Source organism: Anguilla anguilla, chromosome 3, assembly GCF_013347855.1.
Source record: "Anguilla anguilla isolate fAngAng1 chromosome 3, fAngAng1.pri, whole genome shotgun sequence".
NCBI lineage: Eukaryota > Metazoa > Chordata > Actinopteri > Anguilliformes > Anguillidae > Anguilla > Anguilla anguilla.
In genome coordinates this window covers 10,186,275-10,211,594 of record NC_049203.1, presented here as the reverse complement: position 1 = coordinate 10,211,594, position 25,320 = coordinate 10,186,275, and the positions used below count along the sequence as shown (strand labels likewise).

The 25,320-nt window shown below is 40.8% G+C and overlaps 3 protein-coding genes across 6 annotated transcripts in view; all 3 read left to right on the top strand.

The window, feature by feature from the left end:
* Positions 1-25,320, top strand: part of LOC118222692 (protocadherin alpha-C2-like) — a 35,699-nt gene that overhangs the window by 7,119 nt on the left and 3,260 nt on the right. The window contains exon 1 of one of the 3 annotated variants that reach the window (XM_035408463.1): positions 6,503-10,084. The exons of 1 other annotated variant lie outside the window; for it this stretch is intronic. In XM_035408463.1, the coding sequence (XP_035264354.1) occupies positions 7,688-10,084 (2,397 nt within the window). In that variant the 5' untranslated portion in view covers positions 6,503-7,687. One more of the 3 variants, XM_035408462.1, reaches the window with a different exon arrangement.
* LOC118222693 (protocadherin alpha-C2-like) lies at positions 166-25,320 on the top strand. Of its 2 annotated transcripts, none has more exons than XM_035408464.1 (2): positions 166-2,774; positions 24,249-25,320. In XM_035408464.1, the coding sequence occupies exons 1-2, from the start codon at positions 363-365 to the stop codon at positions 24,258-24,260; spliced, it is 2,424 nt and encodes an 807-aa protein (XP_035264355.1). In that variant the 5' UTR covers positions 166-362; the 3' UTR covers positions 24,261-25,320. The 2 variants fall into 2 exon arrangements, with proteins under 2 accessions (XP_035264355.1, XP_035264356.1); XM_035408465.1 differs by lacking the exon at positions 166-2,774 and adding an exon at positions 13,504-17,564.
* Positions 17,600-21,597, top strand: LOC118222695 (protocadherin alpha-C2-like). The gene has a single exon (XM_035408467.1). The coding sequence runs from the start codon at positions 18,217-18,219 to the stop codon at positions 20,419-20,421; it is 2,205 nt and encodes a 734-aa protein (XP_035264358.1). The 5' UTR covers positions 17,600-18,216; the 3' UTR covers positions 20,422-21,597.

The window sequence follows — 25,320 nt, the reverse complement described above, 5'->3', positions numbered from 1 at the left end:
TTTTAAAGCACACACCGCTCGTTTTTGGAATAAGATAATATCTGCCGTTGCTCATTAGGGCTGGGTTTTTCCACATTTGTAACTATCTTTAAACACACATTTTACACACTGTGTCGCTGTTTCCTCATAAATGACCCAATATCTCTATCTAGAAGGAAGCCATTACAGTTATTCAGGGTTTGAGGCGCGCAGCAGTTCATGCTGGAGGATTTCTGCCTGCTGGATCCTTTAAATATTAAATTGCGCTTTGCTCGTGTGTCACGGCCCGAATACTCGCTCGCGAATATATCATCGGTCACTTTCTTTTACGGATACAGACATTGATTTGTATTTTCCTTTTGGAGAATATATTTTATTCGACGATGGCAACACATTATACGGGACAGGCAGTAAGGTATGTTGTGGTTTTCTTTGTATTCTCTGCGACGTGGAGAATTGCCTCGTCAGTTACTCGGTACTCTATCCCCGAGGAAATGCAGGAGGGGTCCGTAGTTGCTAATTTAGCTGGCGATTTAGGTCTTAGCGCAAACACTCTAGTTGAACGTGAGCTAAAATTAGATGTTATACATAATAAACAGTATTTTTCCTTTAACAAAGAAACGGGAGAGCTGTATGTTTTAGAGAAGATAGACAGGGAATACTTATGTCCCATGAAGACTATTTTCTTATCCTCTTGTTTGCTTAAAATGGAAGTGACGATCAAAAATCCGATTAGAATATTTAATATCGAATTAGAAATCTTAGATATTAATGACCATGCACCTAGTTTTCGAAGAGAAACAATGCATCTTGATATATCGGAATCAGCATTATCCGGAGAAAGATTCTCTTTAAATAACGCCGTAGATCCAGACGTCGGTGCTAATTCAATTAAAACATACATACTGAGTGAGAGCGACCATTTCAATATCGAAATTCAGAAGGGCAGCGACGGAACTCAATATGTGGACTTGGTTTTGCGCAAAGCTTTAGATCGAGAACAGCAGACTGTACATAATCTAATACTCACGGCTGTGGACGGCGGAGTCCCTGCGCGATCCGGTACAGCCAGCATCATTGTGCGCGTTTTGGATACTAATGACAACGCCCCTCAGTTTGACCACCAGGTTTGTTCTGTTAATATGACGGAAAATTCCCCGATAGGAACACTGTTGTTGAAGCTAAATGCAACAGACTTAGATGAGGGCTCAAACGCAGAGATCTTATATTCTTTTACACTATACACGTCTGAGAAAACGCAGGACATGTTTTCTTTAAATCAAAATACAGGAGAAATTAAGGTAAAAGACGTGGTTGATTTTGAGGAAATAAAAATCCTGGAGATGCATATTCAGGCGAAGGACAAAGGACATCAGCCGCTGTCCGGACAGTGTACAGTGATGGTATATGTAAAAGATGTTAATGATAACTACCCCGAGATCACCGTTAAATCAATTAGGAGCAAAGTGATGGAGACCATTCCTATAGGCACAGTAATAGCCCTCGTTGGAGTAAGTGACAGAGACTCCGGCGACAATGGGATGGTTGACCTCTCTATTAGCGAACAATTGCCTTTTATACTAAACAAATCATCAGAGAGAGATTACGAACTCGTTGTTTCAGAATTTTTGGACCGTGAGACAGTTCCGGAGTATAACATAATTTTAACAGTGACGGACAGAGGGACGCCTCCTTTGTCAGATAATGAAACCGTCACGTTGGAACTCCTGGATGTTAATGACAACGCGCCAGAGTTCCCAAAGTCGTTCTACACCATCCCAGTGATGGAGAACAATGCTCCTGGATCACTGTTGAGTTCAGTGACTGCGTTTGATCCAGATTTCAATGAAAACCAGTATTTAGTTTATTTCATCGTTGAAAGGGAAATCGTGAACACTTCAATGTCGATGCTGTTTTCCATTAATCCTGAAAACGGTGATCTTTACGCACTAAAGACTTTTGATTTCGAGAGAGAGAAAGAGTTCCTTTTCCACATTGAAGCCAGAGATTCGGGTGTCCCTCCACTCAGCAGTAATGTCACTGTCCACATCATTATTCTGGATCAGAATGACAACACCCCACTCATAGTCTCTCCATGGCGGGCTCACGGTTCTGTGGTTGAAGAAGTGATCCCAAGATCCACAGACAAAGGACACCTGATAGCCAAAGTGATCGCCATTGACTCAGACTCTGTGCAGAACTCCCGGGTCACGTACCAATTTCTACAGGTTCCAGACGCTACGTTATTTAGCCTGGACCAGTACAATGGAGAAATCCGGACAATGAGAATGTTCAGTTACAGAGATCCGCGTCATCAGCGGTTGGTCGTCATTGCCAAGGACAATGGAGATCCTGCTCTCTCTGCTACAGTTACCATCAAGTTATCTACGGTGGAGCATGTAGTTAAAGCGTTTTCTGAAACGTCAGAAGTTCCTTTGGAGTATGATATATTTTCAGACTTAAACCTGTATCTTTTGATAGGTTTGGGTTCTGTGTCATTTCTACTATTGATGACAATATTGGTAACCATCGTGCTGAAGTGTCAGAAACCGAAGCCCACCAAGGCGACCCCTCCCTGCAGAAACAGCGTCGTTAGCCAGAGGAGCTCGACTGTAGCAGATTCCACCCTGGTGTCCAACGATGCGTACTGGTACAGCTTGTTTTTAGCGGAGACGAGGAAGGGAAAGGTGGTTGTTAGACAGCCTATACCGAAGAGTGGTGGTTACATCGTTTCAAGTATTCCCCGGAGCACTGGCCTTACTGAAACTAGCGAATCAGCAGCTTCTACTCTGCAGGTAAGATGCTTCTTGTTTTACTGTAATTTATTTAAAGGAAACATAGTTATTCACTTAGTTTCGTGTAAACTATTACAACTTAAATTTAAATAACTAAATAGTATTACTGATTTACATCTTTTATTTACTAACTCGATCAACAACTTCGAAGTAATCCAACAGTGATTATTATTAAGAACAGTTCTCGTTGAGTTAGACTCCTTTTTTATTTTTATTGTTAAAGAAATGTCTCGCAGAACCGTTATTGTATTTGGGCAGTCCAGAGACAATTACGTAATTTCATTGTGTTTTGGTTTATATTATACCCTATATAAATGACTGCAGAAGCTATCAGAATAGGCATCATTCCCTGTTATTTCGTCTGTAGCTGCAATATTGTGCTTAAACTACAAATCACATTTTGTTTTCCAGTCCTGTTTTGATCGGATTTAGTGTTTAGTTGTTACCTTAATCGAGATGAACAGACATTTTGGCATTTAAAGTTTTTAAACGCCATATCCCCACATTGAAATCACTGAGTAGCACATAAGGCAAGTGTTTGTTTTCCATTACGTTATCGAATTTACAATTGAGAACTTATTCAGGTTTTTCATTTCTGAACTTATCAGATAACCTATTATATTTCCTTAAATTATATTATGTTAATGCTGTTCATTTTTATAATATATAATTTCGTATACAGTAATTCTACACACAAACTATATTGTCTGTGTGTGAAAAAATACAAGACTATACGCTGTGTGTGTGTGTGTGTGTGTGTGTGTGTGTGTGTGAGTGTGATTATAAAACAGAGTGTTTTATCCCTTTGGTCCTATTGGAGCAGGGTTTAAGGTAATCCGAAGTTTTAGAGATGTAACATGAATAATTTCCATTTGCTTACCCACCTCTGCCTGTTACGACCGCTTTCGTGGTGCACTAGAAGCCTGTGATGTATTTTCTGTCATGGGCTAGGCTACACCACTTTTTTAAATATTTCTTTTCAAATACCAAAGCATCTCATTTTTTTGGAATGACAGAAAATCTGGACATCTTGAAGACTGGGGTTTTTGCCTTTTATCATTAGGTGTGTTTTTACACGCTGTGTCGCTGTTGCCTCATAAATGGTTACAACGTGTCTGCACTTGAAGGGAAGCCATGACAGTTGTGTCGGGACAGAGCTGCGCTACGGTTTCTTCTAAAGCGTTTTTGTCTGCATGATCCTTTAAATCACAATATCACCTTCAGTACTCCAGGACTGCGGCCTGGACATTCACGCGCAGATTTAAGATAGGTCTTACTCTACGGGAACATTTTATGGTTTGATTTTTCATTTTGGAGGACATAACCATATCCCGGATACGATGGCAGCAAGGTATGTCCTGGTTTTCTTTGTGATATTGGCGACATGGACAATTGCCTCGGCAGTCACTCGCTACTCTATCCCTGAAGAAATGGAGGTGGGATCCGTGGTTGCTAATTTAGCTAACGATTTGGGTCTTAGCGCTGGCAATCTAGCTGAACGTAAACTAAAATTGGATATTTTACACAGTAAAAAATATTTCGGATTTAATAAAGAAACGGGAGAACTGTCTGTTTTAGAGAAGATAGACAGGGAATACCTATGCCCCTCAAAGACATCCTCATGTGTTCTTAAAATGGATGTCACTATTGAAAACCCAATACGAATTTTTAATATCGAATTTGAAATCTTAGACATTAATGACCATGCGCCTCATTTTCGAAGAGAAACCATGCATTTGGACATCTCAGAATCTGCTTTAGCAGGAGAAAGATTCTCTTTAAACAATGCAGTCGATGCAGATGTCGGTAGTAACTCCATTAAAACCTACACGCTGAGTGAAAGCGACAGTTTCAGTATTGAGATTCAGACGGGGAGCGACGGCACTAAATACGTTGGATTGGTTTTAAAAAAGGCTTTGGACAGAGAGCAGCAGGCTGTACATAATCTAATACTCACTGCTATAGACGGCGGAGTCCCTGCGCGATCCGGTACAGCTAGCATCATTGTGCGCGTGTTGGATACGAATGACAACGCCCCTCAGTTTATCCACCAGGTTTATTCGGTTAATATGACGGAGAATTCCCCGATAGGAACACTGTTGTTGAAGCTGAATGCTACAGACTTAGATGAGGGTTCAAACGCAGAGATCGTATATTCTTTTACACTATACACGTCTGAGAAAACGCAGGACATGTTTTCTTTAAATCAAAATACTGGAGAAATTAAGGTGAAAGACGTGGTTGATTTTGAGGAAATAAAAATCCTGGAAATGCATATTCAGGCAAAGGACAATGGACATCAACCGCTGTCCGGACAGTGTACAGTGATGGTATACGTGGAAGATGTGAATGATAACTACCCCGAGATTACTGTTAAATCCCTTAGAAGCAGAGTGAAGGAGACTGTTCCTGTAGGCACAGTGATAGCCCTCGTTGGTATTGGTGACAGAGACTCGGGGGACAATGGGAAGGTTGACCTCTCTATTAACGAGCAGTTGCCCTTCCTGCTCAACAGGTCATCAGAGAGAGATTACGAACTGGTTGTTTCAGAATCATTGGACCGTGAGGTAGTTCCGGAGTATAAAATAATTTTAACAGTGACGGACAGAGGGACACCTCCTTTGTCAGATAATGAAACCATCACGTTGGAACTTCTGGATGTTAATGACAACGCGCCACAATTCCCAAAGTCGTTTTATACCATCCCAGTTATAGAGAACAACGCACCGGGGTCATTGTTGAGTTCGGTCACTGCTTTTGATCCCGATTTCAATGAAAATCAGTATTTAGTTTATTTTATCATAGAAAGGGAAATAGTGAACACTTCAATGTCGATGCTGTTTTCCATCAATCCAGAGAACGGCGATCTTTACGCACTGAAAACTTTTGATTATGAAAGAGAGAAAGAGTTTCTTTTCCACATTGAAGCCAGAGACTCGGGTAATCCTCCACTCAGCAGTAATGTCACTGTGCACATCATTATTCTGGATCAGAATGACAACACCCCACTTATAGTCTCTCCATGGCGGGCGCACGGCTCTGTGGTTGAGGAAGTGATCCCAAGATCCACTGACAAAGGGCACCTGATAGCCAAGGTTATCGCCATTGACTCAGACTCTGTGCAGAACTCCCGGGTCACATACCAATTTCTACAGGTTCCAGACGCCACGTTATTCAGCCTGGACCAGTACAATGGAGAAATCCGGACAATGAGAATGTTCAGTTATAGAGATCCCCGTCATCAGCGGCTGGTCGTCATTGCCAAGGACAATGGAGATCCTGCTCTCTCTGCTACAGTTACCATCAAGTTATCTACAGTGGAGCATGTAGTTAAAGCGTTTTCTGAAACGTCAGAAGTTCCTTTGGAGTATGATATATTTTCAGACTTAAACCTGTATCTGTTGATAGGTTTGGGCTCTGTGTCATTTTTGCTATTGATGACAATATTGGTGACCATCGTGCTGAAGTGTCAGAAACCGAAGCCCACCAAGGCGACCCCTCCCTGCAGAAACAGCGTCGTTAGCCAAAGGAGCTCGACTGTAGCAGATTCCACCCTGGTGTCCAACGATGCGTACTGGTACAGCTTGTTTTTAGCAGAGACGAGAAAGGGAAAGGTGGTGGTTAGACAGCCTATACCTAAGAGTGGTGGGTACATCGTGTCCAGTATTCCCAGGAGCACTGGCCTTACTGAAACTAGCGAATCAGCTGCTTCTACTCTGCAGGTAAGATGGCATTTACTTCATTGTAATTTCAAATGGGAAAATACTTATTTACTTGCTTTACTGTAAAGTATTGCAATTTACATATAAATAAAGCAACTGCATTACTCATTGATCTCGTTTAATTTACAAACTACAAAATTCTTCGTAAACCAGTAGTGAATATTGTTAAGGCCCGTTCTTGTTGGATAAGTCTCCTCATTTTTATTTTCAATGTTATAGAATGTGTCTTCCAGAACGGTGGTAGTATTTGGTCAGTACAGAGAATATTAGGTAATTTCATTGTGTTCTGGCTTATATTTTTCTCTATACGGCAAATGTTTGTAGAAACTATTAGAAAAAGCTGCATTCTCTGTGTTCTCATAGGTAGCAGCAATATTGTACTTACACTGTAAGGCACATTCTGTTTTCTAGCACTGTTTTGATGGGATTTATTTTTCAGTTATTGGATTAATCGAGTAAAACCGACATATTGACATTCGACGTTTTTAAATGTCATTTCCCTGCATTGAAATCACTAAGTAGTAGCCTACGTAGGCTGCGGCAAGTGTTGTTTGTTTTCCATTACGTTGTTGGCTTTACAACTGAGAACAAATCATTCAAGTTGTCCATCGCTGTGTGTGTGTGTGTGTGTGTGTGTGTGTGTGTGCGCGCGCGCGCGTATTAAACCATTTTAAGGCTTTGGTCCTTGGATCAGGGGTAAGTGTAGTCCGACGTTTTAGATATAACGACTTATTTCCTTGAGTTTATCTACCTTCGGCTGTCAAACTCGTTTTCATTGCACTTTAGAAGTATAGGTGACATATTTCAGTCATCGGGCAGGCCACACCATGTTCTAAAATATTTATTTCCCAATATAAATACGTCTCATTTTTTTTGGAATGACATATAATCTATACATCTTCATGAAGATTGGAGTTTTTGCCTTTGCGTCTTTAGGTGCTTTTTCACACACTGTGTCGCTGTTGCCTCATAAATTGTAGCTACATATCTGCACTTGAAGGGAAGCCATGACAGTTGTGCCGGGACAAAGTCGCGCTGCGGTTTCTTCTGAAACTGCTCTGTCTATATTATTCTTTATATGCCAATATCTCTTTGATCCAGGGCTGCTGCCCGAACATTTAACAGGTCTTGCTGCACGGAAACGTTATATGATTTCGTTGTTCCTTTTGGAGGATATATTTCCCAGCTGCAATGATGGCAGTGCATTGCGCAAGGTATGCCTTGGTTTTCTTTGTATTCTCGGCGACGTGGAGAATTGCTTGGGCAGTCACTCGCTATTCTATCCCTGAAGAAATGGAGGAGGGTTCCGTGGTTGCGAATTTACCTGGTGATTTAGGACTTAGCGCTGGCAGTCTAGCTGAGCGTGAGTTGAAATTAGACATTTTACATAGTAAAAAATATTTTGGCTTTAACAAAAACACGGGAGATTTGTCTATTTTAGAAAAAATAGACAGGGAATACCTTTGCCCGTCGAAAACGTCGTCATCTTGTTTTCTTAAAATGGATGTGACCATTGAAAATCCGATAAGAATATTTAATATCGAATTTGAAATTTTAGACATTAATGATCACGCGCCTCGTTTTCGTAGAGAAGCCATGCATTTGGATATATCTGAATCTGCTTTAGTAGGAGAAAGATTCTCTTTAAACAATGCAGTCGATGCAGATGTAGGTCGTAACTCCATTAAAACATACACGCTAAGTGAGAGCGACACTTTCAATATTGAGATTCAGACGGGGAGCGACGGCACTAAATACGTTGGATTGGTTTTAAAAAAGGCTTTGGACAGAGAGCAGCAGGCCGTACATAATCTAATACTCACTGCTGTAGACGGCGGAGTCCCTGCGCGATCCGGTACAGCTAGCATCATTGTGCGCGTGTTGGATACGAATGACAACGCACCTCAGTTTATCCACCAGGTTTATTCGGTTAATATGACGGAAAATTCGCCGATAGGAACACTGTTGTTGAAGCTGAATGCTACAGACTTAGATGAGGGTTCAAACGCAGAGATCGTATATTCTTTTACACTATACACGTCTGAGAAAACGCAGGATATGTTTTCTTTAAATCAAAATACTGGAGAAATTAAGGTGAAAGACATGGTTGATTTTGAGGAAATAAAAATCCTGGAAATGCATATTCAGGCAAAGGACAATGGACATCAACCGCTGTCCGGACAGTGTACAGTGATGGTATACGTGGAAGATGTGAATGATAACTACCCGGAGATCACCGTTAAATCCCTTAGAAGCAGAGTGAAGGAGACCGTTCCTGTAGGCACAGTCATAGCCCTCGTTGGAATTAGTGACAGAGACTCAGGGGACAATGGGAAGGTTGACCTCTCAATTAACGAGCAGTTACCCTTTTTGCTCAACAGGTCATCAGAGAGAGATTACGAACTGGTTGTTTCAGAATCATTGGACCGTGAGGTAGTTCCAGAGTATAAAATAATTTTAACTGTGACGGACAGAGGGACACCTCCTTTGTCAGATAATGAAACCATCACGTTAGAACTTCTGGATGTTAATGACAACGCGCCACAATTCCCAAATTCGTTTTATACCATCCCTGTTATAGAGAACAATGCGCCGGGGTCATTGTTGAGTTCCGTCACTGCTTTTGATCCCGATTTCAATGAAAATCAGTATTTAGTTTATTTTATCATAGAAAGGGAAATAGTGAACACTTCAATGTCGATGCTGTTTTCCATCAATCCAGAGAACGGCGATCTTTACGCACTAAAAACTTTTGATTATGAAAGAGAGAAAGAGTTTCTTTTCCACATTGAAGCCAGGGACTCGGGCAGTCCTCCACTCAGCAGTAATGTCACAGTCCACATCATTATTCTGGATCAGAATGACAACACCCCACTCATAGTCTCTCCATGGCGGGCGCACGGCTCTGTGATTGAAGAAGTGATCCCAAGATCCACTGACAAAGGACACCTGATAGCCAAAGTGATCGCAATTGACTCTGACTCTGTGCAGAACTCCCGAGTCACATACCAGTTTCTACAGGTTCCAGACGCCACTTTATTCAGCCTGGACCAGTACAATGGAGAAATTCGGACAATGAGAATGTTCAGTTACAGAGATCCCCGTCATCAGCGGCTGGTCGTCATTGCCAAGGACAATGGAGATCCTGCACTCTCTGCTACAGTTACCATCAAGTTATCTACAGTGGAGCATGTCGTCAAAGCGTTTTCTGAAACGTCAGAAGTTCCTTTGGAGTATGATATATTTTCAGACTTAAACCTGTATCTTTTGATCGGTTTAGGGTCTGTTTCATTTTTGCTATTGATGACAATATTGGTGACCATCGTTCTGAAGTGTCAGAAACCGAAGCCCACCAAGGCGACCCCTCCCTGCAGAAACAGCGTCGCTAGCCAGAGGAGCTCTACTGTAGCAGATTCCACCCTGGTGTCCAACGATGCGTACTGGTACAGCTTGTTTTTAGCCGAGACGAGGAAGGGAAAGGTGGTGATTAGACAGCCTATACCGAAGAGTGGTGGCTACATCGTTTCCAGTATTCCCAGGAGCACTGGTCTGACAGAAACTAGTGACTCAGCAGCTTCTACCCTACAGGTATGATAGCACTTTACTTTTATCATAACGGATTAATGATTCATTCGCTGCGTGTTACATATGTACAACTGAAATATGTGTATAGCAGCAGAGTTGCTCATGAACTCTGTTTAGTTTACAGACTTCAACATAGTTTTCAATAAATTAACAGCGAATATCGTTTAGTGACATTCTTGTTGATTCAGACTTTTTACATTTCTTTAAATTGTTTAAAAGCAACTTTTGTATTTGAGTAATATAGATAAAATGACGTCACCTAACTGCTGGCATATATTTTATCCTAATTACTATGTAAGATTGTTTTCCATTGCGTTACTTACTTCTGAAATCCTGAACATTTTCGATAGTTCTAATTCGTCATGAATACCAGAGATTACATATTATGCCACTCTTCCTAAAATTATATTTTGTGAAAGTCATACAAATTTTACTTTTATATAATTTACTTCTCGGTAAATATGTCATATTTACGTGAACTGTAGTATTGTAGCCTTTCTTCCTGGAGGCAGTGGGTGAGGATGAGCCAAAGTTTTGTAGACATTAGTAAAATGATTTACTTCATATAAATCTTCAACTGTCTTACCCATTTCTTTGTGTATTTTAAATTGACGTATTTTAAAGAACAGGGCACACCGTGTTTTTAAAATACAAAATTTCCAACATACATGCACTACATGTTTTTGAAATAGAAATAAAAGATGACATATTTTTTGATAACCTGAGTTTTTCGCATTTGTATCATTAGACGCATTTTACACACCGTGTCGCTGTTCCCTCAGATATGGCACAGACTAACAGCTAAGAGGAAGCCATGACAGTTTTCCTCTACTGACATAAGTGCTCTGCGATATCTGCTGAAGCAGCTCTGTCTGCTTGATCCTTTATACCACAATATCACTGTACGCTATTACTGCGACCTGAATGATCACGCGCAAATGGAACAGATATTGACGTAAGGAAATATTCACTGTTTTGATTTAGTTTTTTGGAATAAATATTTCCATGCTACAATGGCAATGCATTGCGTTGCGCCGGCGGCAAGGTATGTCTTGGTTTTCTTTGTATTCTATGCGACGTGGAGAATCGCCTCCTCAGTGACTCGCTATTCTATCCCCGAAGAAATGGAGGAGGGATCCGTTGTTGCAAATTTGGCTGGCGATCTGGGTCTTAGCCCTGGAAGTCTAGCTGAACGTAAACTAAAACTAGATATTTTACACAGTAAAAAATACCTGGGCGTTAACAAAGAAACAGGAGAATTGTATGTCTTACAGAAGATAGACAGGGAACAGCTATGTAATATAAAGATATCATCTTGCTTTCTTAAAATGGATGTGACTATCGATAATCCGGTAAGAATATTTAATATCGAATTTGAAATTTTAGACATTAATGACCATGCGCCTAGTTTTCGAAGAGAAACCATGCATTTGGATATATCTGAATCTGCTTTACCAGGAGAAAGATTCTCTTTAAACAATGCAGTCGACCCAGACGTCGGTAGTAACTCCATTAAAACCTACACGCTGAGTGAGAGCGACAGTTTTAATATTGAAATTCAGACGGGGAGCGACGGCACTAAATATGTTGAATTGGTTCTCAAAAAGGCTTTGGACAGAGAACTGCAGGCGGTGCATTATCTGATACTCACCGCTGTAGACGGTGGAGTCCCGGCCCGATCCGGTACAGTTAGCATCATTGTGCGGGTTTTGGATACGAATGACAACGCCCCTCAGTTTGACCACCAGGTGTATTCGGTCAATATGACAGAAAATTCCCCGATAGGAACGCTGTTGCTGAAGTTAAATGCTACAGACTCAGACGAGGGCTCAAACGCAGAGATATTGTATTCCTTCACGCTGTACACTTCTGAGAAAACACAAGATATGTTTACTTTAAATCCAAATACAGGAGAAATAAAAGTTAACGATGTGATTGATTTCGAAGAAATAAAAATCATGGAAATGCATATTCAGGCTAAGGACAATGGACATCAACCGCTGTCCGGACAGTGCACAGTGATGGTGTATGTGGAAGATGTCAATGATAACTACCCCGAGATCACTGTTAAATCCCTTAGAAGCAGAGTTAAAGAGACCGTTCCTGTAGGCACAGTAATAGCCCTCGTTGGAATTGGTGATAGAGACTCCGGCGACAATGGGAAGGTAGACCTCTCAATTAACGAGCAGTTGCCCTTTGTGCTTAACAAGTCATCAGACAGAGATTTCGAACTGGTAGTTTCAGAATCGTTGGACCGTGAGGTAGTTCCGGAGTATAACATAATTTTAACAGTGACGGACAGAGGGACACCTCCTTTGTCAGATAACGAAACCATCACGTTGGAACTTATGGATGTTAATGACAACGCGCCACAATTCCCAAAGTCGTTCTACACCATCCCAGTTATAGAGAACAACGCACCGGGGTCATTGTTGAGTTCGGTCACTGCTTTTGATCCAGATTTCAATGAAAATCAGTATTTAGTTTATTTTATAATAGAAAAGGAAATCATGAACACGTCAATGTCGATGCTGTTTTCCATCAATCCAGAGAACGGTGATCTTTACGCACTGAAAACGTTTGACTACGAGAGAGAAAAAGAGTTCCTTTTCCACATTGAAGCCAGAGACTCGGGTGTCCCTCCACTCAGCAGTAATGTCACTGTCCACATCGTCATTCTGGATCAGAATGACAACACCCCACTCATAGTCTCTCCATGGCGGGCTCACGGCTCTGTGGTTGAAGAAGTGATCCCAAGATCCACTGACAAAGGACACCTGATAGCCAAAGTTATCGCCATTGACTCAGACTCTGTGCAGAACTCCCGGGTCACATATCAGTTTTTACAAGTTCCAGACGCCACTTTATTCAACCTGGATCAGTACAACGGAGAAATTCGGACAACGAGAATGTTCAGTTACAGAGATCCCCGTCACCAGCGGCTGGTCGTCATTGCCAAGGACAATGGAGATCCGGCTCTTTCTGCTACAGTTACCATCAAACTATCAACGGTGGAGCACGTTGTTAAAGCATTTTCTGAAACGTCTGAAGTTCCTTTGGAGTATGATATATTTTCAGACTTAAATCTGTATTTGTTAATCGGTTTAGGCTCTGTGTCATTTCTTCTGTTGATGACAATATTGGTGACCATCGTTTTGAAGTGTCAGAAACCGAAGCCCACCAAGGCGACCCCTCCCTGCAGAAACAGCGTCGTTAGCCAGAGGAGCTCTACTGTAGCAGATTCCACCCTGGTGTCCAACGATGCGTACTGGTACAGCTTGTTTTTAGCGGAGACGAGGAAGGGAAAGGTGGTAATTAGACAGCCTATACCTAAGAGTGGTGGTTACATCGTTTCCAGTATTCCCAGGAGCACTGGCCTGACAGAAACTAGCGGTTCAGCAGCTTCTACTCTGCAGGTAAGATAGCTCTTTATTATAATTTCTAACAAGGCTGTAACCATGTATTAACATTTGGTGGACCAAATGTGACTAGGGGTGTGGGTTGGAGTGTGAGGGGGTATTAAGAAAAGATTAAACACATTTTTGGAAGTTTAAAGTGAATTTGAGTGTAAATTAAGAAATGTCCACTGTATGCATTGTAAAAAAAAAAGTTCCCTTGAAAATTGCAATAACTTGCCAGTACGTTATTCTAAATTATTTGAGTGTTATTACTATAATGTAAAATACAGTAATCATTACTTTACTGCAAGTGCAGAGTATGACACTGTAATAGCTCATTGTAATCAAACAAGATTATTTTATGTGAAATAAATAAAAGGTTTACTGGATTTGCTCATAGCCTATTCATGCATACAAAAGCAAAACAGTAATACATTTGCAAATGAAAGTCCTATCATTCTCTAATGAATTGGGATACCACATGGGGATTCAGGAATGCTGCTGTCTTTTGGACTATTTGTCCGGTCTGACAGCTGATGTGGACCTTTGAGGAACACTTCTTCTGCCTCATCAGCTTTTCAGAAACTTTGATTTTCATCATTGGCCAGTTTTTTTTTTGCAGTCAAAACATTCACTGTGAATGGTTCCACAATGAAAGTAATAATTCTGTATCCCATGTCTATAAATGGTTGCCCATAATGCATTGCCATTCACAGTAGTTAAGAGTAAAATAATTTCACAGTATGATACTGCACAATATACTGTAATATACTGTGTCATTTACAAAAAATGCTTAGAGTGTATAATAATATTTCAGAACTTCTGTTGACATAAATATATTCTTAATTGCTAAAAGAAAAAAATTATTGAAGAACATTCAGCTGGTAACTATATGATTGTAGTCATATTAACTACAGGTTCAGTATTAGGACAGTAAGCATATAATCAACTGGAACATATTGTCTACGACTATATGACTCTGCTATATGAATTCGTATCAGATCCGTTTCTCGGTGATTGGCTTCACTGCCCAACTTGAATCGAACATGTTATCTGTTGAGGTTCAATTAATATGCTGAATCAGAATATTTTTGTTCAGAAATGTTTTGAGGACAGTCTGTTATTCAGCATTCACAATATGTGTGTACACATTTTAGGTAATTAATGCATTTAAACATGTCATTTTATATAAAGCAATTATGGTGGTTTATATATTGAAATGTATTTATATGTTTACGTATTCATTTAGCCAAAGCTGGCTTCTGACAAAAAAGACCGAAAAAAAATAGATTTAAAATTAATAGTCGGCATTACTTTTATCTCGGTTTATTACAATTATTATTTAACATAATGAATATTATCAGTGGTTGACTTGAGAATTTGCTTTACTTTTTAATTTAAAAGTGAACCTTACCATATCGTGCGCACAGCGTCGCTGTTGACTCGCAAGACGCATCCTTTAGATGACCATAGAGAAGGCAGGCAGGAAATCAGAAGTGAGAAAGAAGCATTGACGCTGTCCGTGAAAGAACCTTCCTCTACATTTTCTTTTATTTGTTCAATTTTGTGGCCATATTCCTTTCGATCCACTGACAGATAATTGTGGCAGATGTTCACTTTTAAGTGCGTTGAGCATTAATTCGTTTTGTTGGGTGTAGGCTATTTAAGTCCTTACGTTAACAATGGAATCGAAGGTCTCTGTGTCTGCACAGAAAAGGTACGTTTTGTTTTCCATTGTTTTTCCGCTGACTTGGAGTGTAGCATTTTCTGTCACTCGCTACTCCATTCCCGAGGAAATGAAGGTGGGGTCCGTTGTTGCGAACTTGGCCGTTGATTTGGGGCTGGGTGTAGATGCTCTGTCTCAGCGAAAAATGCGCCTTGAAATGTCGACAAGCAAAAAATATCTGGAGGTCAACAAAGACACTTGGGAACTTTACATTATAGATAAGATGGACAGGGAATATCTATGCACGAATAAAATGTCTTGCATCCTTAAAATGGATGTTTTTATCGAAAATCCGTTGAGAATATTTTATATTGAACTGGAAATTACGGACATCAACGACAACGCTCCAGTTTTCCGAAGGGATAAATTACAGTTAGACGTTTCGGAATCGGCGACGCCAGGAGAGAGATTTTCGCTTACAAATGCGGTTGATCCAGATGCTGGTGAGAATTCCATTAGCACTTATGATCTGAGTGAGAGCGAACATTTTGCTATTGAGATACAAACGGGAAGCGATGGAGCCAAGTATGCAGATTTGGTTTTGAAGAAGGCTTTAGATCGAGAACAGCAGGCAGTACATAATCTAATACTCACTGCCGTAGACGGCGGAGTCCCTGCTCGTTCCGGCACCGCCAGCATCATTGTGCGCGTGCTGGATACGAATGACAACGCCCCTCAGTTTGACCATCAGGTTTATTCGGTTAATATCTCGGAAAACTCCCCAATAGGAACACAGGTATTGAAGCTGAATGCTACGGATCTAGACGAGGGCTCAAATGCAGATATAATATACTCTTTTACATTCTACACTTCTGAGAAAACACAGGAAATGTTCTCCTTAAATCCAAAAACAGGAGAAATACAAGTTAAAGATGTGATTGATTTCGAAGAAATAAAAATTCTGGAGATGCATATTCAGGCGAAGGACAATGGGCAACAACCGCTGTCTGGACAGTGTATGGTTATGGTGTTTGTGACTGACGTGAATGACAACTATCCTGAGATCACCATCAAATCTTTCAATAATGTAATTAAAGAGAATGTACCAGTTGGTACAGTAATAGCCCTCGTGAGTGTAAGCGATAGGGATTCTGGGAGTAGTGGAATGGTAGATCTTGCGATATGCGACCTGTTTCCATTTGCGCTTAATGCTTCGTCTGAAAGCCTTTATGAGTTGACAGTTTCAGAGCTTTTGGATCGAGAAACGACTGCAGAATATGACATCACAGTTATCGCCACAGACCGGGGTACTCCCCCTTTGTCTGATAACAAAACAATAACCGTCGAACTCCTGGATGTTAATGACAACGCACCACAGTTCCCAAAGTCATTCTACACCATCCCTGTTGTAGAAAATAACGCGCCTGGATCACTGCTTGGTTCCCTCACAGCATTTGATCCAGATTTTCACGAAAATCAGTATCTTGTTTATTTCATTATAGAAAAGGAAATTGTAAACACGTCAATGTCGATGCTCTTTTCCATTAATCCAGAGAATGGAGATCTTTACGCACTGAAAACATTTGACTACGAGAGAGAAAAAGAGTTCCTTTTCCACATTGAAGCCAGAGATTCTGGTGTCCCTACACTCAGCAGTAATGTTACTGTCCACATCATTATTCTGGATCAGAATGACAACACGCCACTCATAGTCTCTCCGTGGCGGGCGCACGGATCTGTGGTTGAGGAAGTGATCCCAAGATCCACCGACAAAGGACACCTGATTGCTAAAGTGATCGCCATTGACTCTGACTCTGTGCAGAACTCCCGAGTCACATACCAGTTTCTACAGGTTCCAGACGCGACTTTATTCAGCCTGGATCAGTACAACGGAGAAATCCGGACAATGAGAATGTTTAGTTACAGAGATCCCCGTCATCAACGGCTGGTCGTCATTGCCAAGGACAATGGAGATCCGGCTCTCTCTGCTACAGTTACCATCAAGTTATCTACGGTGGAACACGTTGTTAAAGCATTTTCCGAGACGTCTGAAATTCCTTTGGAATATGATATATTTTCGGACTTAAACCTATATTTGTTAATCGGTTTGGGCTCCGTTTCATTTCTTCTGTTAATGACAATATTGGTAACCATCGTGCTGAAGTGTCAGAAACCGAAGCCCACCAAAGCGACCCCTCCCTGCAGAAACAGCGTCGTTAGCCAGAGGAGCTCTACTGTAGCGGATTCCACCCTGGTGTCCAACGATGCGTACTGGTACAGCTTGTTTTTAGCGGAGACGAGGAAGGGGAAGGTGGTGGTTAGACAGCCTATACCGAAGAGTGGTGGTTACATCGTTTCCAGTATTCCCAGGAGCACTGGTCTGACAGAGACTAGCGAGTCAGCAGCGTCAACTCTGCAGGTAATAATGTCTACCCATTACATTTTTGACCATTAAGTTTTTAGTAAATCCGCCTGATTTTTTCTTGGTTTGTATTTAGATCCGGACAGAGTTAACACAGTGTTTATATTTCTTGTTTTTTTCTGGCGGGTAATGACAGTCCTTGCTTTTTTCATATTTTATTAAAGGTATATTTGTATTGATGTTGGTTTGCTACGTTATGAGGTCACAGGTTCGATTCCCCGGTAGAACAATGACGGCGTACCCTTGAGCAAGGTACTTAACCTGCATTGCTTCATTATATATCCGGCTGTATAATTTGATACAATGTAAATGCTATGTAAAAAAAAAAAAAAAAAAGTTTTGTAAGTCGCCTTGGATAAGAGCGTCTGCTAAATGCCTGCAGTGTAATGTAATATAATGTAATGTGGGAATTTGCATCCTTCTTAGGACATTTTTGTGCGCACAGTGGCGCTGTTCACCGATTTTAAAAGCGTTCAGATTACCAGGAAATCGAGCAAGCATCCTGCGATCAGTCTCCGCCTTCTCTTATTTTGAAATTTCTTTCGGATTCCCTTCCCAGTAATATTTCCAGAGAGATTGTTTCCCGTATGTCAGTTCGGTTGATCGGTTGATTCACTCGACGTTTCCGTTTTCACCCACATCCGGCCAAATGATGCTTCTTTCCTTCTCAATCAAAAGGTATGTTGCGCTTCTCATCGTTTTTCTAGGCGTATGGAAGGCGACATTCTCGGTCACTCATTATTCTATTCCCGAAGAAATGGAGGAGGGATCTGTTGTCGCAAATTTAGCCACAGACCTGGCTATAAACATCCGTTCTTTGCCTGAACGCGAAATAAGACTTGATATAATCGACAACAAAAAATACCTCGAGGTCAACAAAGACACAGGCGAGCTGTACATTGGAGAGCAGATAGACCGAGAGTCCTTGTGCATAACTAAGACTTCCTGCTTTCTGAAACTGGATGTGATTATACAGAATCCACTACGTATATTTCACATCGAATTGGAAATAACGGATATCAACGACAACGCTCCACATTTTAGACGCGACCGGATACAACTGGACATTTCAGAGTCGGCTACTCCAGGAGAGAGGTTTTCTATTACGAATGCTGTGGATCCTGATGTTGGTTCGAATTCCGTTAAAACATACTCTCTTAGTGAGAGCGATCATTTTAAAATCGAAATTCAGACGGGAAGAGACGGTTCTAAATTTGCAGATCTAATTTTGAAAAAGCCTTTAGACCGAGAGAAGCAGGCTGTACATAATCTGATACTCTCCGCAATAGATGGCGGAGTTCCCGCTCGTTCTGGCACCACCAGCATTACAGTTCAAGTTATGGATACGAATGACAACACCCCTCAGTTTGATCAAGATCTTTATACCGTGAACATAACGGAAAATTCCCCTATAGGGAGTCTAATCATAAAATTGAATGCTACAGACATAGATGAGGGTCCAAATGCAGAAATTGTATATACGTTTACTCTATACACCTCCGAGATGGCGAAAGACGTTTTTTATTTAAATCCTGATAATGGTGAGATAAGAGTTAAAGGGGAAATAGATTATGAAGAAACAAAAGTATTCGAAATTCATGTGGAAGCCAAAGATAAAGGTCACATCCAGTTGTCAACGAACTCTAAATTAATTATTTTTGTTACTGACATGAATGACAATTACCCCACAATTACCATCAAATCGTTTCAGGGTTCTATCAAAGAAAGTGTTGCCTTAGGTACTGTAATTGCTCTAATAAGTGTAAGTGACCGGGACTCTGGCGAGAACGGTCGAATCGAAATTACAATCAACGAACAGTTGCCATTTTCTCTACAGAAGTCGTCAGAAAGTCATTACGATTTGGTTGTCACGGAACCCTTAGATCGTGAGAGAGTCCCAGAGTATGACATCACTTTAACCGTCAGAGACAGGGGATCCCCACCTTTGTCTGATAACAAAACAATCACTTTGGAACTCTTGGACGTTAATGACAACGCGCCCCGGTTTGCAAAATCCTTCTATACCATCCCAGTATTGGAAAACAACTCACCTGGATTACTTCTGAGTTCGGTTACTGCGTTTGACCCAGACTTCCATGAAAACCAGTATCTAGTTTATTTCATAATTGAAAAGGAAATCGCGAACACATCAATGTCCATGCTCTTTTCCATTAACCCAGAGAATGGAGATCTTTACGCACTAAAAACGTTTGACTACGAGAGAGAAAAAGAGTTCCTTTTCCACATTGAAGCCAGAGATTCGGGTGTCCCTCCACTCAGCAGTAATGTTACTGTCCACATCGTCATTCTGGATCAGAATGACAACACCCCACTCATAGTGTCTCCATGGCGGGCGCACGGCTCTGTGGTTGAGGAAGTGATCCCAAGATCCACAGACAAAGGGCACTTGATAGCCAAAGTAATCGCCATTGATTCTGACTCTGTGCAGAACTCCCGGGTCACATACCAGTTTCTACAGGTTCCAGACGCGACTTTATTCAGCCTGGACCAGTACAACGGAGAAATCCGGACAATGAGAATGTTCAGTCACAGAGATCCCCATCATCAACGACTGGTCGTCATTGCCAAGGACAATGGAGATCCGGCACGTTCTGCTACAGTTACCATTACATTATCAACGGTGGAGCACGTCGTTAAGGCCTTTTCTGAAACTTCCGAAATTCCTTTGGAATATGATACCTTTTCATACTTAAATCTGTACTTGTTGATTGGTTTGGGATCTGTGTCATTTCTGTTATTGATGACCATATTGATAACCGTCGTGCTGAAGTGTCAGAAGCCTAAACCCGCCAAGCCTAAACCCGACCCCTCCCTGCCGAAACAGCGTCGTTAGCCAGAGGAGCTCTACTGTAGCAGATTCCATTCTGGTGTCCAACGAGGCGTTCTGGTACAGATTGTTTTTAGCGGAGACAAGGGAAGGAAAAATGGTGATTAGACAGCCTATACCGAAGAGTGGTGGTTACATCGTTTCCAAACTTAATTTTATCTTGGACTTGCAAATGGAAGTAAGCAGTAGTTTGTTTTTCTTTGTGTATTGGTGTTATTCATTTTAATTAATTCTTATTAATTTCTAAAACTGAGATTATGAAGTATTATGTTTTTCAAATGTTGGTCACACCCTACTCTCCTTTTCATAGCTTGTGGACAGGGGATTTCCGGTTTGTGATATTATTGCTAAGGGTTAATAGGGCTAAGAATTGTATGCCAGTTTGTCTGTTATTATTATTCTGTATTTTTGCATGGGCAGATAGAATGCTCTTTGATTGCTCCCCCTTTCAAACAGTACTGTCTTGGTCAACAGTTCAAAATTTCAAGTCAAATATATTCTTGAAATACTATATTGAAAATACCTCCGTTTCAGTATTGATTATTAATTACCCAAGCCCCCCAGAATACCATTAATATTTCTCCCTCTGGCAGAACACACAGTGTCCCTTATTTTCCCCTGTTGTAATCTTGTACATACATGACAGGTCAATTCTGACACACACACACACACACGCACGCACTTTAAACTTTGTCAAGTTTCCGAAATTTAAAGAAAAAAATGCCTTGTCAGATTACATAAGGGTGACACTATGGGGGTGACATAGCTCAGGAGGTTCGATCCCCTGCCCTGGGTGTGTCAAAGTGTCCCTGAGCAAGACACCTAACCCCTAATTGCTCCCTACGAGCTGATTGGTACCTTGCATGGCAGCCTTTCACCGTTGGTGTGTGAGTGTGTGAATGGGTAAATGAGAGGCATCAATTGCTTTGGATAAATGCAGTCAATTTACCATTTTGCTATGTGGTTCAGTCCATAACTCTCAGACCCATAACTTTCAGGCCTCCTGTGTGGCTGTGGGCTCATTGCCTTACCATGTTACTCTATGTCCAGTGGTTCCATATCTGTATGAAACCCCTTTTCTCCCATTTGAATTAAGTGGGGAAAAAATACAATAAAAAAGGAAGGTGGGCTGTTCAACCTCCTTTTAAAATAAAAAAACATAATTGGAAATAATGGGAATAATTGGACAGAATGGGAAATAAATGTTTTAATCTCTCTATATATGGACAAACAGGAGCATGTTTTTAATTTTTCTCTTGCATCTATCGCAAGGCTCTTTTATTACCTTGTAATCAGGGGTTAAATTGGGATTTGGGAAGTGGGTGGACCGTGAGATCTGGTGGGAGGTGGGTGAAAAAAGGTACAAACCAATCTCAGCTCAAAATAGTTGTATCTTTAATGTATTGTGTACATAATTGTAATAAGGAAAACAATGTTTTAAAAAGAATGTATACTATTGATGCAAGCTTTTACATAAAATATTTCAAGTTTATTGAGTGTCAATAATACTGAGAATTTTTTTACCCACTAAAATAATCAAAATTGAAGTGCAGGTTTTGTTTTTGCTGGTTATTCTAAAAGCTAACACGGTAGATAACAGACTGGTGTATCTTGTTTGTTAAGTGTAGACTACGTGTTGATTAAAACTGATTTTTAACAGATAAATTGAATTTATGATTTAATGCCCCTAACACGGTATGAAGACACTGTGTGTTAGGCTACTTGCCATTTGATTAGTCCGATCGTTGGCACGCTTGATAATAAAAAAATAAATAAATTACTAATGACAACAGGATGAGATCAATGATTAGCTTAAATGAAAGTTTTGTGCCCCACCGATTTTCAGCTCACCAGTCACCGCTGAATAAAACTTTATGTATGTGGGAAATATTCAATCCTAGCTCTCTGCTGACCAGCAACCTGCTGACTTTGCTCAAGCAATCAAAGTTGCCGTTAATAATAGCTGTTCGTTGGGGCTGTTTATTCATCTCTCTTTAAAATGTTGCATAGATGAAATTTCATGTTAATGAAACCTACCGCATCCGCTTCCAAACAATCAAGACAATCAATGATATTTTTCTTTCTGTGCCTGTCTGTATAAACGACTGTTCCTCCTGAGTTTTTTTTTTAATTTGGATTTTTGATTGGTTGAGCGAGTAACTGGCTAGGGGGAACACATGGACTGGAGCATACGAAAAATGGACTGGATTGTCATAGTTATTTGTAAAACTGCCGGTCAAAATAATTTATTTATTTACCAAAGGTGGGTGGACGCGTCCACCCCCAATTTAACCCCTGCGTGTAATACATTTTTTAAACAGATATCACAGACTATTTTTTAATAGTGTTGAATAGAACATATTTTTCCACACCTTCACGCTGCAGCTATTTATATAATTTTTGGTGTTTCTAACATTGAGCCTGACATCATGGAACTCAACAGCTAATGGTTCAATTGCCACATATTTTTTCCTCTCAAAAACAGATGAGTGGATGGATAAAAAGATATCAGACTCCAAAAATACAGTATTTATTCCCTGTCCCTTTGAGTGGTATGATATATGTCCTTTGCTGGTTTGGTTTATTCATTTATGAGCCAATTTAAAACCAGTGTTTACATTTAAGCATGAACTACCTTAGTAACAATGTATGTATATTTTCTCATATTTGTAACAAATTGAAAGTACTTTAGAAAAAAATACTTTCAATTTTTGGCAAATCCACAATGCTACTTTTCACTCAGCGTTCTAGTGTAGAACACACTACAGAGTGTAGGCCTGTTTAATTAGCCTAAAAATCACTGATCAGATAGAATGTTCATATTTAATGCATACTGTTATTACTCAAAAACCTTTGGGATGAAAGGTAAGTGTGTAATACCTATAACCTAGTTGTGTGAATTGTTTACGTTTCTTTTGTCCGTGTGTGTGCGTGTGTGCGTAAAGGGGCATTAATTTATGTGTTTGTGTGCGTGTTTCCGTGTGCATGTGCGTTTGTGCGTGCGAGTGTGTGTTTGCGTGTGTGTGCAGCATGGTTATGAATATCTTGGAAGTTATGTTGCTCACACTTAATTCCTTCCCTCCAGGGCTGACATTTGGTGAACCCATTCAAGTGTTTTACTTTTTGTTCTTTTATAATTCTTACTTAAATTAAAACTATCACAGTATTTTCCAAAACACAACAATGCTTATGCTAAGAGTAATGATTTTTTTGGGATGTTCTTCATTGTTAGATAGTCAGAGGATATAGTGCTCTTTATATTAAACCTTCCTGGATCCTTGCTCATTACTCAGGTCCTGCCGGGACTGGTCTGTTGTCAGGGTTACTGTGACTTGTCTAAGGTCATACCAAAAAGATTGTTGATTAGTGTATTTCACTGGCACCTGCTGCAGTCTTGAAATGCATTTTTTTATATAAATAATCACTGCAGTGCTATTAATATTGTAACTAACCCATGGCATGTTAATAATTTTGTAACTAACCCCTTGCAATGCTATTAGTAGTGTACTTAATATTCCTGATACAGTAGTTACCCTCTGTAATGTTAATGATGTAGGTAATCTGTCATGTTACTGAAACTGTGGGTAACTCTTGTACTGTTACACATTATGTTGCTAAATCCTTTAGTCTGTTGGACACTCTGGCTAATCCCTGCAATGTTATGGATAGACTCTAATGTTTTGTGCTCTTTTAAGATGACTTATTCCATTGAGATTTTTTATATGTCTGAACTTCTGTGTCACTGAGGAATTTCAGAAAATCAGGGAAGCTCCCTTTGTGTGCACTGTTAAATATATAAACATTGAAATACCTGTTTCTTTTTCTGTTTGAAGTACTCAAAATGAAAGGAACCCCCTTCCACAGCTGGAGGTAATGCTGAATCTGAGTCTTTAGGAGCCATGAATGATGTGACGGCAATGAGTATTTTGTTTCTGTCTTGTTTTGGTCGTTGGTGCTGTTTTTTTTTTTGTCCAAATTTCAAACTGAAATCTGGGATTAATTACTTCCAGGTCTGGGGGACTTCTGTCCGTCTGAGACCCCCGGTAGTCCCAGTGTCCATCTACAAATGGCCTGGACAAACTGTCCACTGTCCTGTGCTGATATACCTACGTTCCTCTCCCCTCATAAATACACAGGCACACACACAGGGGAGTCAAGTTCAGTTCCGCAGAACCGAAGGGCAGTCCCCGTGCTGCTATTTGGAGGTTACATAAATAGGGGGTGTATTGGCTGCCCTGCTGCAGAGTAATAATGACAACGTGTGGTTTGTTTGGCAGAGGCCCCGGGTTAAATGGTACTTAAATGGTAGCCCAGATTGGGACGAGATTTGAGGTAGGCCCTCTTTGACTGCTGCCCTCCTGTCTGCTCTCTCCCTGGAGTCCTAGACACGAGCACCAGCGCAGAACACAGAACCGCGCCCACCTTGTAACCTCTGCATCCACACAGAAGACAAAAATCCCCACTTTGTTAGGTGCATGATCGCTAATGTTTGCCTTCAGCACTGCTATTGGACAGTTTAGTCACAGTAATCCAGTCCCTGTTGGTTTATCGATTTGTTTGATTCCTGGTACATGGAGTTGTGTGATTCGCCCTCCCTCCTCAGTGCAGGGGGATGGATAAAAGTGCATCACCTGACATCACTTCTCCCACCCTGTCACCATGTAGTCCTAAAGCATGTCAGTTTATCGATGGTGATTCTTTCTGTAGCCATGCCTGATTATTGACTTGACTGACAGCTGGGGGTGGGGTTATTCTGCACTGATTGCCTCTGCATGCCTGTCTTAAGTCTGGACTGATGGGAGTATTGGGTCAGGGACACCTCTTCCCTGTGAAATGACTGTGATGTTTGAACCAAAGACCCCCCCCCCCCCCTCCCAGAAGCAATCCTGATTCTGTTCTCTTTAT

Bases quoted from the DNA above. Each gene is read 5' to 3' on its own strand.
- LOC118222695 (XM_035408467.1), top strand. From the start codon at position 18,217: ATGATGCTTCTTTCCTTCTCAATCAAAAGGTATGTTGCGCTTCTCATC.
- LOC118222693 (XM_035408464.1), top strand. From the start codon at position 363: ATGGCAACACATTATACGGGACAGGCAGTAAGGTATGTTGTGGTTTTC.